The sequence below is a fragment of the Schistocerca gregaria genome, chromosome 4, assembly GCF_023897955.1.
Source record: "Schistocerca gregaria isolate iqSchGreg1 chromosome 4, iqSchGreg1.2, whole genome shotgun sequence".
Classification (NCBI taxonomy): domain Eukaryota; kingdom Metazoa; phylum Arthropoda; class Insecta; order Orthoptera; family Acrididae; genus Schistocerca; species Schistocerca gregaria.
In genome coordinates this window covers 288,468,246-288,484,476 of record NC_064923.1, presented here as the reverse complement: position 1 = coordinate 288,484,476, position 16,231 = coordinate 288,468,246, and the positions used below count along the sequence as shown (strand labels likewise).

Below are 16,231 nucleotides of genomic sequence, written 5' to 3'. Positions count from 1 at the left end.
GTCCATTGGAAAGGATAGTGCTTGAGGTGCTTTCCATATCTCTGGTAAAAGGCTCTCAGAATTTTACCCATCACACCCATTCGAAGTAGCTATGAATCAATTATAATCATCAGAACATTTTTTAACTGCTTAGAAACAGCAATTAACTGATCCTGTTCCAAAGACTGGCATTCACAATGGTGCTGCATCTCTGAATACTAAACAACTGACTTTAAATTAGCCTCACTAATGTCATATTAATTTCAGTGTCTGTTACACAACAAGGAATGCAAGTTCCCCCTAAGATATGAAATTACAAACCCAAGAAAGTGATTTGTCTAAGTAATGAGAGAATAACCTGGGCTAAATTTACAAATCCCTTCAAAGTAACTCTGTGTCTTGAACTTTTGTAGAGGTTACACTCGTTAACAGACTCTTGCAATAACATAAGAATGGTGTTAATAGTGTCAACAATATGTTCTAATGTTGAAGAAGGAAACTAAGTGGAACACAAATTGACAGTTATATAATATGCACAAAAAACAACGTTACAACGCAAAAGCTGAATTGGTAAGAACTAAGTTTAAAATTTCAAACTTTGTCATAAAAGAAACAGGTCAATGAGCAGACAAACTGGAAATTTTGGACTAATCACAGAAATGCCCACAATGCAGTAAGTGAAAACTATTATCTGAAAAAATATTGCTGCAAACTTTTCATAATATACAACTGTAGCTAGCAATTAACTATGAAATACATTAATCCCAGCTACTGTAAGTGTCTGACAGTTCTCAAAAACATACCTTTTTCATATAAGTACACAATGAAATTAGGGAATGGTTGTTTTTTGAATTAAAATCTGTTGCAATTTTTTTAAGAAACATACATTTATTTTAATTGATGATATGGTACAAACTTTACCCTGCACTCACAAATATTCAAAAATACAAAATATATGGCAATCACTGAAAGATTACAGGATTATGCCACAAGAAAGTAAAATATTAGAATCTCTAATTTCAAATCAGAACTGGCACACTTGGCTTCATATAAATGAGAAGTCATGAAGTCAGGTTGTATAAGCATGCAAAATGAATGGATTTATTCACTTAGCTTTTTTGTGCACCTTATATACTAACGTGCCAAATAAGTACACTGTAGGCTCGATTAACACATGCTGTATTTCGGTTTTGATGCCATCTTCATACTCTAGATTCTGCCAGACTTGTGGCAAAAGATTTTCTTCAATTGTTGGTTGATGCCATCTTTGATATATGCCCATTTAATTCTTCCAATTTTCTTTCTTACACCTTGCACTTGTTTCATTGAAATGTGCTGCTTCAGTGACCTTAATAATTGGGAGAGCATGATTTTAGAGCTTGTCTACATTCTGGTTTCCAGAAAATGTGAGCAGTTACTCTTCAGCTATTTTGACATCTCCCAAAACAATATGAGAATTTGTTTTCATTCTTTATGCTTGGGACGATTATCTCTTAATAATTGTGTCAGTGACTGTACTCATTATAAAAGGGATTTATTTCTCTTCTAAGCCACAAACCTACGGGTATGGAATCATGTTTCCTACCACATTTCACAATAGTCTGACTTTTTTGTTAAGGTCTATGTCCACATTGGTGGTAAACAATTCTCTTCATCTCTTGGTCTCTCACTACGATTTTTACCCTCCACGCTGCCCTCCAATACATCTAGTGATGAGAACAATATATTGACAAGTAGTGATGCACTATTAATAGTTGAAGGTTCAAGCAAATGAAATAGAAGGCATCATCACCACCACCATCGTCAGAGGATGAAAACATTCTGTAGTACAACAGGCAGGAATGACTTGTTGTGGGAGCTGAAAATGGAAGACTGAACTTGTTTCCAAAACTTCAATAGGCTGTTGCCCATTGATTCTAAAATTCTGGTAACTATTGTAACAATCTCTCTCTCTCTCTTTTAAGACACAGTTTTCAGAAAAGCAATACCAGCCAACACAATGTTGCCATTACTCGCCATTTTCTGGCAACAGACTGTGCATACTTACTCCTCTTTTTTAAGCAAGCTATATTTGAAATAGTACCTGATTTCTATGATCACTGGTGTAAGTTCTGAATGATTTTGTAAAGATAACTAAATGAAAATCATCATCAAATATGTATTTTATTGATTTTTTAATTCATTTTCACATAAGAACTGAACGAGCATTGTAAAACAGCACGATTTCCTCCATGGTGTCATCAAACTGTGTTGCTTATGATTGCGACAGGGGAATCAGCACTACTAGTTGATGATGCCTCTGGCACATCTGCGCGCGCACACACACACACACACACACACACACACACACGATTCATGTACAAGTCTAGTTCTGTTTGTGCAAAGCCTTATTTACCTTCTGTATAATCACCGAGTTGTGTATTCAAGCAGTTTCCTTAGTTTGCATGCATACTTGCCATAGGCACTGCACTCGTCAGAATACCTGCTTTATCCCCTCTGCAAAACTTTCATCAACAATTGGAAATGATACAGTAGCTGCATTAATTTCCACCCATGCTTTTGCTTTTTGCTGTGATGGTGTAGTAAATGGGCCAATGACTTTTTTATCGCCGCCGCCACCGCCGCCACCGCCACCGCCTCTACCTGTCAAGTCTTCCAAAACCCAAAATAAAATTTATTTCTTATATGTGCCAGTGACTGGAAACAACTGGTATGAAACAGCATGTGTTTTTGCTCTTTTGCTTGTAGGTGCAACTTTTACAGTTACAACAGGTAATTTAGTATTCTGTTGCTTGATGTTCTCAATGCCTGTTATAACTTTTTGTATGCAGATATCATGAGGAGATCACTTAATCATAGGGGTTATTATTTATTTATTGTTATCCAAAAGAGCTGTGAAAGAGCTAGGAAGATTTGTTGCACAAATTGTTCTAAGAAACACACTACTGGGTACAGATGATCCCAGAATTTCAAGTTATCCTTAATGAATTACTATGCTTGTCAACTGGACTTTCCTCACTACAAGAGTTGAATAAAAGGTTCACAGGAGAACCACTGTTAAAACTTTTTTTCTTGGCCTCAAATAGAATAGGTACCGACTAGTGAATTACAAGAAAAAGTAGAAAGGAATTTAAACAGACATGCACAATGTCAAGTGCAACAAAATAATTAAAAGTAACTGTCTGTAATACTACTGTCAACAGCCTTGCTGCACTGGCAACAACAATTCCCATCAGATCACTTAAGTTAAGCACTGTCAGACTTGGCTAGCACTTCAGTGGGTCACCGACTGGGTTTGCTGAGTGGTGTTGGCAAGCAGGGTGCACTAAGTCCTTGAGAGGCCACATAAGGAGCTACTTGATAGAAAAGTAACAGCACTGGTCACGAAAACTGACAATGGTCGGGAGAGCGGTGTGCTGATCACCTGTCCCTCCATATCCGCATCTGGTGATGCCTAAGGGCTGCGGATGACATAACAGCCAGTGGATGCTGTTGAGCCTTCAAGGTCCATTTGAATGGTGTTTACTTGTTTGTGTCCCTAATATTAAATGTAACAATGTGGTGCTAATGAAAGCATTTCATCACAGTTCCAATCAAAGAAAAAAAAAAAAAAAAAAAAAAAAACCAGCAAGTTTTTCCATTGTTATCAAGGTCCACACAAAATTATTGGGATTCCACATTCAAAGGCTGTTTCTTAGTTACTTCACCCTTCAAGTGGAAAAGAAAAAGGTCTCTATAATACAAATATGACAGAAAGCTTTGTCTTAAGAAACATCCCTTACATCTAACACAGTTTTCACTAGCACATAGCAAAGAATAGAAATTAACAAACTTTAACCATCAAATAAACTGCAAAACCTAGATGAGTTATTTCTTTTTCTGAGTGGAGCTGGATGTTAGTTCCATCACTTTTGATTTGGGGGGGGGGGGGGGGGGGGGAAATCAAGGAGAGTATACCCTTAGATACATTCAAAGTGAACACACAATAGTTATGACTTTACATCACAAGTTTCAGTAAAATATCTACAGCTAGTGACAAGAGTATTAGTGCTCCACAACAATTAGTGAGGAGGAAAACATGACAACTGTGAAGAAAAAAGCCTGCACCCTGAGAATGTGCTTATGTTTTGTAAGTGAAGTTACAGTGTGACCTTTAGCATGTGACCAGATGAGAGGAAACGCAATGCTAGCCAAAACCTGGAATAACTGTACGTAGGCACTTACTTACATAAAAAAATAAGATGTGAAATGTTTTATTATCTACAAACATGAGATAATTTAACTTTCAGGAAATTCAAGTTAAAGTTGAAACTTACTTTTTATATTAAACTTGCATGGAACCAATGCATCCCAGGTCCAAATTCATCTTGTTTCCTGTGTTGTTTTTCATCCTCCTACTACTTATTCTTGCTTCTTTGGTGGCTTCCAACATTGATTTCTCTGCTTCAAGGAGTCTTCTGCAGTCAATGGCTACTATACCTCTATGCATATTTAGTCCACCAGGCATTCCCATCAGGTCCGTAACATTAAACCTTGACATGCACCGTCATTGAAACATAGAACAGCATCTAGCACACCTATCTTCAAAGCATTTAGTCCTACTAGAACTGTTTTTGGCATCCATTCCCATATACAACTGTTGAAACTTTCATTTGGATTTTGAGTTCTACCATGTAAACATTTCTCTAATAATCTTGTATCACTAAGATCCCTAAATAAAAGTTTTATGGTTGTAGGTCTCACCTTGAACAACAGCCCCTCTAGTAGAGACACCATGAATCACTGCCAGGTGGGCAGAGTACATGACATGGGTTATCTGTGGAGAATTTATGAAAGAAGGTAGCCCACACTGCCTTTTTCATTCCCTCAAGGTCATTTTTATTTTGTCTTTTGGCTTGTCCATAATAATACAGCAACCTGTCTATTTCTTCGTCTGTAAGCCAACCATGTCCACTAATGCACTTACCATCAGATAATTTCTTTCCCTTCAAATTCATCTTCTATTCTGGACATAGCCAACACATTGATTTTTTTCAGTTTTTGTGTCAGCATAAGGTTTGAACACTCAAACTTTTTGGTACCCTTTTTGAGTCTCTATCTCCTAGGTAAGATGTGTACACAACACCATACTTCTCCATTTCTGCAAAATATCTTCACAACACCGTCAGATTCCATCCCTCCACAACACCCACTGAAATTAATCAAACATGTATGTTTTTCAGTTCCACCAGCACAGAAATGACAGTGCTCGGTAACACATTTCACATCAACGACTTTACCACTGTCCAAGGAGGTTGCTATCACTCCACCATTTAGGGAACTACGGCCTCTTCATTGCCAGGATGCATCCAGGGCTGCAGAGATACATGTATTGCTTTCATTCATATCCAGACTTTCCTGAACAGAAGTTTTCATTTGCTGCTTCTAAAGTCTGTAGAATAATTTTATTGTGCCTGTCAAACCTTGTAGGGGGCAGTAAGTCCATAAGAGCACAGAAAATTTGTGCACTTCTGTACCCTTTGCCTATACAGCTCATAGCATAAGTGAGTTTAATATTTTCTTATACACTCTCGGTTTAGTTGTGCCACAAGTATAACAACATTCGCTCAAATCACAAAAATTAAAAACAATTCTTAATTTTGATGCACAACCTCTTCTAGCACATATCTCCTCAACTACCTTTACACCACTATTGACACATTCCTTACACTGCAAAGCTTTATTTATTACTTCAAATAGAGCACAGAATTCAACAATAAACCAAACTGAATCAATAGTTGGTGTCTCTATGTTATCAGTGTTAATACTGTCAAGCCCATTGTCCAAATGTTTCAATTTCAGCTTCGAATCACTTTGAGTAGTTGAAGCTGATTCAAATGTTGTACCACGTTGCAATTCTGTATTAGCGGAGTTAATACATTTAGCGAAACGATTTCCATAAAATTTACATTGTTTAACCCTGAACTACTTAATTCTTCCCACTGTTTTCAAGTGGAATAAGATACATACACACATGATAAGAAACTCACTCATACAATTACTTTGATGTAAACAAAATATTTGTGCCAAAACAGCAAACAATGACTAGTCTCCCCTTTTTGAAAAAGATAAGCAACTAAAGTTTTCTTAGGTTAGCCAACTTATAGGACTAAAATGTCATAAAAATGAAACAAATGAGAGCAAAACTTAATTTTTAACAGAGCTGACTGTGTGCCATGGGGACATCATGGTGCGTGCAGCCACTTTTAACTCTAATTTGGGTACTTTCTATGGCCCATTTTCCTGGAAGTAAACTTTTCTCATTCAGAAATCCACAGCAAATTTTTTAGGCAAAAAATAAAAAACCAATTTTTTGATAGTTATTCACAATAAAGTCCTCTTAAAGTAGAAGGCACACCACACCTGGAAAAAATAAAATTCACTGCAGCAAGAAAAAGGTGCTTTTATTTACATAACAAATATTTCTGTGTTTGCTGTGGATGATGGCCACAGGAACAAATCTGCTGGCACCTCAAAGACTTTGAAGAACCTTTAGATTATGTATGATTCACTGTTCTATGAGATTTCCTTTGTGTCTTGTCATTTTCTCACATTGTACCCATACAAATATGTAGTCATTAGTTGTATAGTTAATAGGACTATCAAAAGACAAAGTCAGTTACCAGCCAATAAAAAAAATTGTCAATAATTAGAAAGTGGGATATAGAGGTTAGATGGAAGCACTAAAATAATCAATGAAAACAACAAATGTTCATTATATTTACAAAATAACATGAGAAAATAATTGTATAAATATATAACATTAAATTTGTGTGTGCTGTCAGTCTTCTGATTTTTCATTTGTGCTTTGATCCCCTGGTTTTGGTGGATGATCTAAAATTTTGTCAATTATGCCAAATTCTTTGGCGTCAGTTGGTGACATAAATTTGTCTCTCTCCATGTTCAACTCTGGAAAAAACCGAATATGTACATTAGTGATTATTATAAAAAGAGTAAATATAACTAAAGTGAACATATAAATGTTAATTCCCTTTGTGTAATGCACACAGTATAAAAACCTGAGAACACATTTTATTGGACAATTCTACAATACTCAGAATGAGAAGGGTGGAAATAAATACCTGGCAAAGCTATAAATAAGGCAAAAATGATTATTTACAGGAAACATATCTATCCACATGTGATGCAGCAACACCATGCCATGAAAAAGATTAAACACTAGATTGCTGTCTACTTGGTCTCAACTGTAAGACACCAAGTGTAAAACTGACACATATTAAAACTATACACATTAATTCATTACAACAACTGAAAGAAATCCAGATAATAGCCATCACATAAGCGAACAAATGTTTAAAGCAGGTCAGATGTGCTTTTGCCATATAAGTAGTTCTTTACACCCTTTTCAGTAATAAATTTCACCTCGGGTCATTCAAATGGAATATTACTTGATCTGACTTACTATTTACACCCAGATACATACTCTTCATGCCACAATGCAGTGCACAGTGGAGGGTACCTTGTACCACTCCTAGTCATTCCCTTTCTTATACCAGTCACAAATGGAGTGGGGGAAGAATGATTGTCTACCGTATTTACTTGAATCTAAGCCGCACTCAAATATAAGCTCCACCTGAAACATGAGACTCGAAATCAAGCAAAAAAACTTTTCCCAAATCAAAGCCGCACCTCCAAATCGAAACAAAGTTGGTCCATTGTAGTATGAGAAACAATTTAGGTCAAATGAATGATGATACAGCAAGAGTAATTTGGTTCAAGTCGTAAGCTTAGCAGTTAAGCTTTACCAGGTAGCCACTGCTATGCGTCAGGCGCTCCACCCGTATTTATATGGGTACCCTTCCTTTTTCATGTGCTTCGTCTAGTTTGAATTGATTGCTTATTTTTCTTTGATCTGATAAGTGCCTTTCTCTTTGTTATAGGTGTTTACGTCACTCTAAGCTGAAAAAACATTAATGTACTGTGTCATGCATTGTTTGTTGCATTCTGATACTGAGTGTTAACGACATGTCGCCGCTAGCAGCATGGCTTGCTTTTGTGCACACTACCACCGCTTACGATTAAAAAGAGAGAGAGAGAGAGAGAGAGAGAGAGAGAGATAGGAAGGAATCATCTCATTAGCGAAACAATGGCAAGAGACTGCTATTTGTTGTTACTTACACTGCTGCTTTCTTTGATAATGAGCAACAAGAACCAAATAATAGACTGCATATGATAGAAGATGTTCTGAACGAGAGTTTAGCGAAATTTTTTCTCTGTTTGAAAATCTTTGCAGATGCCTCTTTAGTACATTACATTCTGCACAGAAATTAGAGTCATCTTAGATTTAAAAATCTAGTCAACTGCCATGCTTCATTTCTGACTGTATCACTATTAGCCATAAGAATAATACGAATATAAACACGACATGATATGTATATTCTTCCGCATTTGCTGTTGTCTCACTCTAGTTTCGTAGTTTATTAGGCAGACAGGATTTAAATGAGATAGCAGCAAACATTAAAGAATACATGGCAAAATGTTTATATTCGTATTATTCATACAGTGAAGAGAATACTGCATGTGATTCACAATTCATAAAAGTTCCTATTAGCAACCATCTCTTCTCACAGGCAGGAAAACATTCAGAACGTAGAGTTGGCCATACTGACAAACATCCCAAACAGACATCCCAAACAGTCTTGCCAGATGCATTTTCATAGTACATTGAAATGCTGCTACATTCAAAGAGTAACAATACGGAATTTGTATTTACTTCGATGAATAATGTATGAAAATGCAGTGGTCGAAACTCGGGGTGGAATCTTGTCTTCCACCTTTTTTTTTAAATTTATTTACTGACAGAGGTTTTTGTGCCAGTATTTACCTTCGTGCCTGCAAAGCATGCGTGTGTAGCACTACATACGTTCGACAGCAGAAGTTAGTTGTGGCGGCACCTACCAACATTTTTCAGAACTTCCTCTTACTTTGCACTCGATTCTAAGACGCAGGTGGTTTTTTGGATTACAAAAACCGGAAAAAAAGTGCGGCTTAGATTCGAGTAAATTGGTATATGCTTCTGTATGAGACCTGTCTTGGGCCTCACATGAGACTTATGTGGATGGGAGAAGGATTGTGCTGCAGCCTGCCACAGATAGTTCTCTCAGCTTTCTCAATAGTGTTTCATAAAAAGAACGACTTCTTCCATCCAGGGCTTTCAATTTGAGTTCATGGAACATTTTCTTAACAGGGACATGTCAACCAAACCTACCAGTAACAAACCTATCAGCATGCCTTTGAATTACTTCAATGCCTTCCTTTAATCCAACTTTGTGGGGATCCCTGTTACACAAGCACTATACAAGAATAAGACACACAAGTGTTGTGTACTCAACCTTCTTTATAGATGAGTAACACTTTCCTAGAATTCTCCGAATAAATCAAAATTGACCACTTTCCTTCCAAGCAACGAACATTATGTGCGTGATCCATTTCACGTCACTTTACATTGTTACACTAAAGTAATATATTTAAAAAAATTATTACATTATTTAAAATTTTGTTGTTATCTATTAGAGTGTCTAGAATTTAGTTTACTTTTTAAGTCTTTCTTTATCTTTTAGTTATAGTACATAGATATCATGAATGATGAATTGATTTTTTTTCAAGCTAACATATATCAGAGGTTACTAGAAATCACCATGCTGGGTTCAGATCCCTTAGTTCTGCCGCAACTCCTATAAAATTTCCTCGGTTGCCTGTATTCTAGAAATCAACAGAATTTGTGTATGTGGAAGTACAGTTCTGGAATGAGATTTGGGTGATTTTTATGGCAGCATAGGATTTCATAATTCAGAAAACAGAACAATAAACAGATTTGGCCATTGAAGCATCCATCAAACATCACTACAAAAATTCTATGGGTGCAGTATATGGCCACAGTAGTAAAACAGTCACTATTTAAAGAAAAAGTGTTTTTATACTGTTTTCACTACGAAAATATATTCTTGAGTCTGTTACAAAGGAAATATATTCTTGAGTCCTTTACATCAGTTTGCAGATGAAATATTAACTAACAAGCACTACTTGTGTCACCAAAACTGAATTAACTTCTAACAACATTTAATGGCTGCTAGGAACAATACCCTTATCATACAAATTGAGGTTAATTCTGGTATCCATATTTTATCATCAAATATCAAGACAAAAGTGAGTCTCTTCATTACAGAAAAATGGCAAGGAAATTTACTTTCCATGGAGTAGCGCTAGAGTTCTAAAGAGCACCGAGCTGTCAGGTGAGTTCTGTTTATTGGGCTACAATTAGTAACAACTTACTGGCAATAAAAAATTCCACTGACTCTTTATATATGTAGTGGAAATTGCAATTTACATTTTCAAATAAACTAATGACATTGACACAATAGATTATATGTTATAATGCCTACATATTTCATCAACATGACTGTCAAGTTTCAATAAAAATGACCTTTTAAAAAGAAAGAGAAACTGGGGTCATAAAATACTAAAAAAGTAAATTACAAATCGGATTAACTTCTATATACTACTATATGCGCTTCAACTGTTAAATAATAACTTGTAGTGCTTGTGCAGTTGTGAGTAACTATGCACTATATTTAAGTATAGAAGTTAGTTTGATATGTAGTTTGAAATTAGTATAATATTACTATTCCCTGCAACTTTCTTTTTAAACAGATCATTTGATAATGACTTGATAATAAGTCAAAACTTGTAATGATACCATGAGAGTGCTCTGAAGCTGAAATACATAATAAAAGGTAGTACTTTATTACAAGAGGAATATGCCTCTAACATTACTGTGTGCCAACATCAAACTTGGATCATTTAATGTTTATTAACAAGCTCTCCAATGCACTTCTTTTACAACAAAAGACTCACAGTGTTTGTAACATTACTTAATCAAAGAATAACCTACATACTACCAGAAACAACTTCAACTAAGTCTAAAACTTACATGTGGGACAGAGTGATACAGAATGAGGAGTAACACTGAATATCAACTGAATAGCAAGTACCCAGATGTGTGTGTTCCAGACCAGCAGACAGTTTGCAGTTCTTGTGTATTAACATAGCAAGTAACTGAAAAATTCCATCTAAAAAAATGACACGCAACCAGTAACCTACAGATCTGCACAGTACAGAAAAGCTGTTGGTGGAACAGAGGATCCAGATGCCCCGGGTTGTGAAGCAGCCATTGAAATCAATCATGTAATATTTAGCTGCATGTTGTGACATAGGGTGGTCCACTTCACTCCACTGAGTGGCAGTGGCCATTCATCCTGGCAGACAGCTGGTTGGTTGTCATGCCAATACAAAAAGCCATGCAATGACTGCAGAAGAACTGGTGGATGACATGGCTTTTTTAACAGGAATCCCAGCCTCTGATTGGGGTAGGATAAGCTTGACAGGACTGGAATAGGACATACTGGTTAAGTGGACTGAGCAGGTGTTACCCCTCTGTAAGGGATTGGGATTGGAAGTGGCATAAGGACGGACTAGGATGTTGTCGAGGTTGCGTGTGTGACAGAACACCACTTTACAAGGTGTGGGAATGATCTTGGATAGGATGTCCCTTATTTCAGGGCATGATGACAGACTATTAAGGCCCTGATGAAGGATGTCATTCAGTTGTTCCAGTCTGAGGTGATATTGGGTGACAAAGGGAATGTTCCTTTATAGCTCATTCTTGGGGTGGTGGAAGGATTGAGGGTGTGTGGGGGTATGGCACAGGAAATCCACTTGTGGACTGGTTCTGGGGATGTTGCTTGTCTGTGAAGACCATTGAGAGACCTTAGACATACTGAGCAAGGCAGCTCTTCATCCAAGAAGTTAGCACATGTTGGGCTGCGGAGGGCCAGGTGAAGTGGATGAGATAGAAGGTATTGGGGTTGTGAAGGGATCAGGATAGGGTCTCCCGGCCCTAAGTCCAGATCATGAAGACGTCATCAGCGAACCTAATCCAGACCAAGAGTTTGGGTTTTGGGAGGCTACAAAGGTTTCCTCTAGACGGTGCTATGTGCCATACAGGTGCCGATGGGCATTACACACATTTGTTGGTATACTTTCTCTTCAAAGGAGAAGTAGTTGTGTGTTTGGAAATAGATAGTAAAGTGTAAGAGGAAATAAGTAGTGGGTTTGGAGGAGGAAGAGGAGGAGGAGATTAGTGTTTAACGTTCCATCAACAATGTGGTCATTAGAGATGGAGCGCAAGCTCGGGTTAGGGAAGGATGGGGAAGGAAATCGGCTGTGCCTTTTCAAAGGAACTAACCCAGTATTTGCCTGAAAGGATTTAGGGAAATCACGAGTGGGTTTGGAGATTGGAATACTTTGGAGAGGTAGTGTTCAACAGCTGCAGACCATGGGTGTGAGGGATGTTGATATACACAGAGAAGTGGTGTTGACAATGATGAATAGGGATGCAGTGAAGAAGGTGGAGATTCGGTAAAGGAAGTGGGTGGTATCTTTGAAATGGAAGGCTAGATTTCAATAATTTGTTGGAGGTGCTGGTCAGTAAGGGCCCAAAATCTTTCAATGAGGGCACAATAACCAGCCACAATAGTGTATCCAGAATTGGTGTATTTGTTAATTTTGGGGATTAAGTAGAAGGTTGTGTCTGTGTGTAGGAGGGAGGGAGAGGGGGAGGGAGGGAGAGGGGGGAGGAGAATGAGTGGAGGGGGGAGGGAGGTGTCACAGGGGTGAGGTGTCATAGGGGTGAAGAGTGTCATGGATGTCACAGGGGTGCGGAGGGAAATGGAGTCAAACATTGCACTGTTTTTTTACACTGGTACGATACCAAACATCTGCTCACCAGGATCAATGCCACTGCCACACTGTGGCCAACAGCAAAGTGTACCACCCTATGGCACAACATGCAGGCTGAATATAACATTCTTGATTTCAATGGCTGCTTCACAACCTGGGCCATTTGCATCCTCCCCTCTACTAATAGCTTTTCTGAACTGAGCAGATGGAAGTTATTCTTAAGAATGCTTCTCCACTCCTGGATTCAACCCAGCCTCATCCTGTGGTAACCTACCATCCACACCACCTCCACCCAACAGCTTTTACCCTATCCTATCAGCTCTTCCGATTTCAAATCCCTTCACCCTCATTGTGTGCCACTCTACCAATTCACTCACCCACTGTTTCCTTTTCTCTGCTCCTTTCTCGTTCATCTCCTCATTTCCCACCCTCTCCTCCCTCCCCCACTCATGCTCTGCCAGACAGCACTCTTCTCTCCTCTCACCCATACCCTGTATCCCTCTGATCCCCTGCCCTATTCTGGATTGCTCCTTCTGCACAAGATGACAGGTGCATCAGCCTAAGTGGCCAGAAAGAGTGTGTGTGTGTGTGTGTGTGTGTGTGTGTGCGCGCGTGTGTGCGCGCGCACATTGTGGGAGCGAGGGAGGGGGGTGCTCAGTAATACCAAGCTTCTTAGACACAGCAACCTGCATCACACCAAGTCTACCAGCTATAGCCTACACCTCCCTAGCCATGGGATCGGATGCATGCGGACTTCGTAAATCCATTCCATGGGGGACAAGAAGTTGAATTTTACAGATGCGTATTCTCATTTCCCAGACACCTGACAACACCAGAGAATACCACAAAGGTACAGACCGCTGTTTTTTATTATTATTACTTTTTCCCCTACTGAAGGAACCACTTGAACTCTGGGCACCAATAATGAACCACAGTTTGCTTCTGCCAGTTTTCACAGTTTTCAATAGTTTTGCACACAGAATGGTGTCAAGCATCTTTGTTTGACCCTGCCTCTACTATCATGGCTGAAATTTTGTATGAATTTTTAAAACATGCATGGAAGAACTATTAATATCCAAGCCTATCAATTCTGCACTGTCAACAATATTAGGAAATGGACTCATTGCTACCCACTTTAAATATGAACTGATGAGCTGCAGACAGCCACAATGAAAAGCACAACTAAAAGATAGTGTGTGGCAGTCTCTTCATTTTGCCTGTTTGCAACTCAATGAGTCATCCTTATTATGAGTAGCAATCTATCCTTTTCCTAACATTTTTGATATTATAACCTAGAGTTTCCATTGTTTAATTCTGCACTTTTTTCCTTTTTATCGAAGATGATGATGATGATTATTACTACGATGATGAAGCAGCCACACCTTTTAAGGTGGGCACCCCTGCATGTGCACATATGTTTTTATGCATGCCTGGCTGGATAGGTGATTCCATACCATCCAATAAGATAGCCAGCTGGTCCTGGTGACCAAATCTCACAGCATCATTTGCAGGCACCACAATCAGATTTGTAGGTGTGATCCAGGGTAAGCTCCAACTCCGAATCTGCAAACCTGCCTCACCCACTCCAAAGACCAACAACAGAAAATGTGGAGTCTCCTTCTGCAAAGACATTCCTGTCCGTGAGTGCCTGCGATTCTCATTATCCATTGCCTCTATGGATCTGGATTCTGATGAGATGCAACAGCCCCTCTCCCCCCCCCCCCCCCCCCACCCTCATATGCACCAGGTATGATGTAACACCCACAGCCTTCTTCAGAAGCAGTAGCTAACTTCAAGTCCAAACTACTGTCCCACACCAAGCCACGGTATGTCTTATTAGGACGGTTCTGCCCTTATGAGCCAATTCCAGGGGGCAGAGTTCTTGCTATCCCACTGGGTGTATCTACAGTTCACTCAATATGATTATGCACGTGTCTGGTGAGTTCACTAAGGCATTGTGCACAAAGGGACAATTGTAAGTGTCACGTCACATGGCAAAACACCCGTGGCAGATTCACCTGCAAACTGCCACATCTCACTTGTCATTCACCGATGTTGACAGCAAGTGTTGTGTATTTGCCGATGATGATTCTTTGCTTTGTAGTTTCCTCCTGGACTGTGATACAAACTTCCTTTTTATCTACTGATGACGTTTGGCTTGTGCAAGGATATGCCTTTCTGCCTAATGTGGGACTGTATGTTATCATACAACTGACCACAGTATTTTTAGTGACTGAACTGATGGCATATGTGTGCACCGAAGAGTGTGGTTCATAACTAAGTGTATACCAATAAAACTTACAAACAGTATTCTCCAGCACAGAAGTGTGAGTTATTTCAAAAACACTTAAAATTATTACTTTCTGTGAATTAATTATAAAAAACTTATACTTAATAAAATGTGTTATTGAAGTAGAATTACAATATGGACAAAATCCTGTGTGAATAGCATGAAGTTCAATGCAATGGCAGTTGGCTTATGCTTAGAAGTAGAACTGAATACAATATTAGTCACAGAGAACAGAGACCTGAACTACACTACAATTCTTACCTATTTTCTCAATAGGAAGACCTGTATGCTTCACATAGAGTTTATTGATTTGTTTCTTTATTTTTAAAATTTCTTCTACATGAATAAGCATATCAGTTGCTTGACCCTGTAGGAAAATAATATTTATATTTGGACACACTTTCTACACAATAAACACAATCAGTTTAAAAATTTTGTATTTTGAAATGTCAAATATTTGTTTAATAAAAAATAGTAAATTAAATAAAATTAATAACACAAACAACTAAAAGTAAATTAAAAAGGGATGTACACTGATAAGCTAAAACATTATGACCAGCTGTTTAATAGCATGTTGTTCTACTTTTCAATAGAGATGTTCCTTGACACGGATTATAGAAGTCCTTGACATGTTTACAGAGGTATGTGGCACCAGATGTCTACGCACAGATCAAACAATTCCCACGAATTATGGAATGGTGGTTTACAGGTGTGCAGCTGGCGTCTGATGTGTGTTCCAATCGGTACAGATCAGGCACACTTGCTGGCCACAACATCAATGCGAGTTCACTGTAGTACTCAAACCACTATAGCAAAATTCTGACCTCGCAACATGGACAGTTATCCTGCAGGAAGATGTCATCCTCATATGGGGAGACTTCAAGCCTTAAGCGATGCAGATGGTCCGCAATAATGTTCACATAGTTAACTACTGTCATGATGCCTTTGATTACCACAAGATCCCACAGTAGCCTAACTCAATGTATCCCATAGCATAATTCTGCCCTCACTGGCCTGCATCTCTGGTGCGGTGCATGTTTTGAGCAGCCATGTGTAAGGACCCATCCATCAACCCAGTGCAACAATAGATGTGATTCTTTTGACAGGTGACAAGTTTCTATAGATCCACAGTGAAAACTAAGTGATGCTGTGCCCACTGTAACC

General features: G+C 38.4%; 1 protein-coding gene across 2 annotated transcripts in view; it reads right to left on the bottom strand.

Annotated features, from left to right (window-relative positions):
- Positions 1–6,714: 6,714 nt before the first annotated feature.
- Positions 6,715–16,231, bottom strand: part of LOC126267482 (ATP-dependent Clp protease proteolytic subunit, mitochondrial) — a 41,835-nt gene continuing 32,318 nt past the window's right edge. For both annotated transcript variants that reach the window (XM_049972766.1, XM_049972767.1), the window contains exons 5-6: positions 15,329–15,434; positions 6,715–6,927 (exon numbers count right to left, since the gene is read on the bottom strand). In XM_049972766.1, coding sequence (XP_049828723.1) covers positions 6,800–6,927; positions 15,329–15,434 — 234 coding nt within the window. In that variant the 3' untranslated portion in view covers positions 6,715–6,799. The remainder of the gene's footprint in view (positions 6,928–15,328; positions 15,435–16,231) is intronic.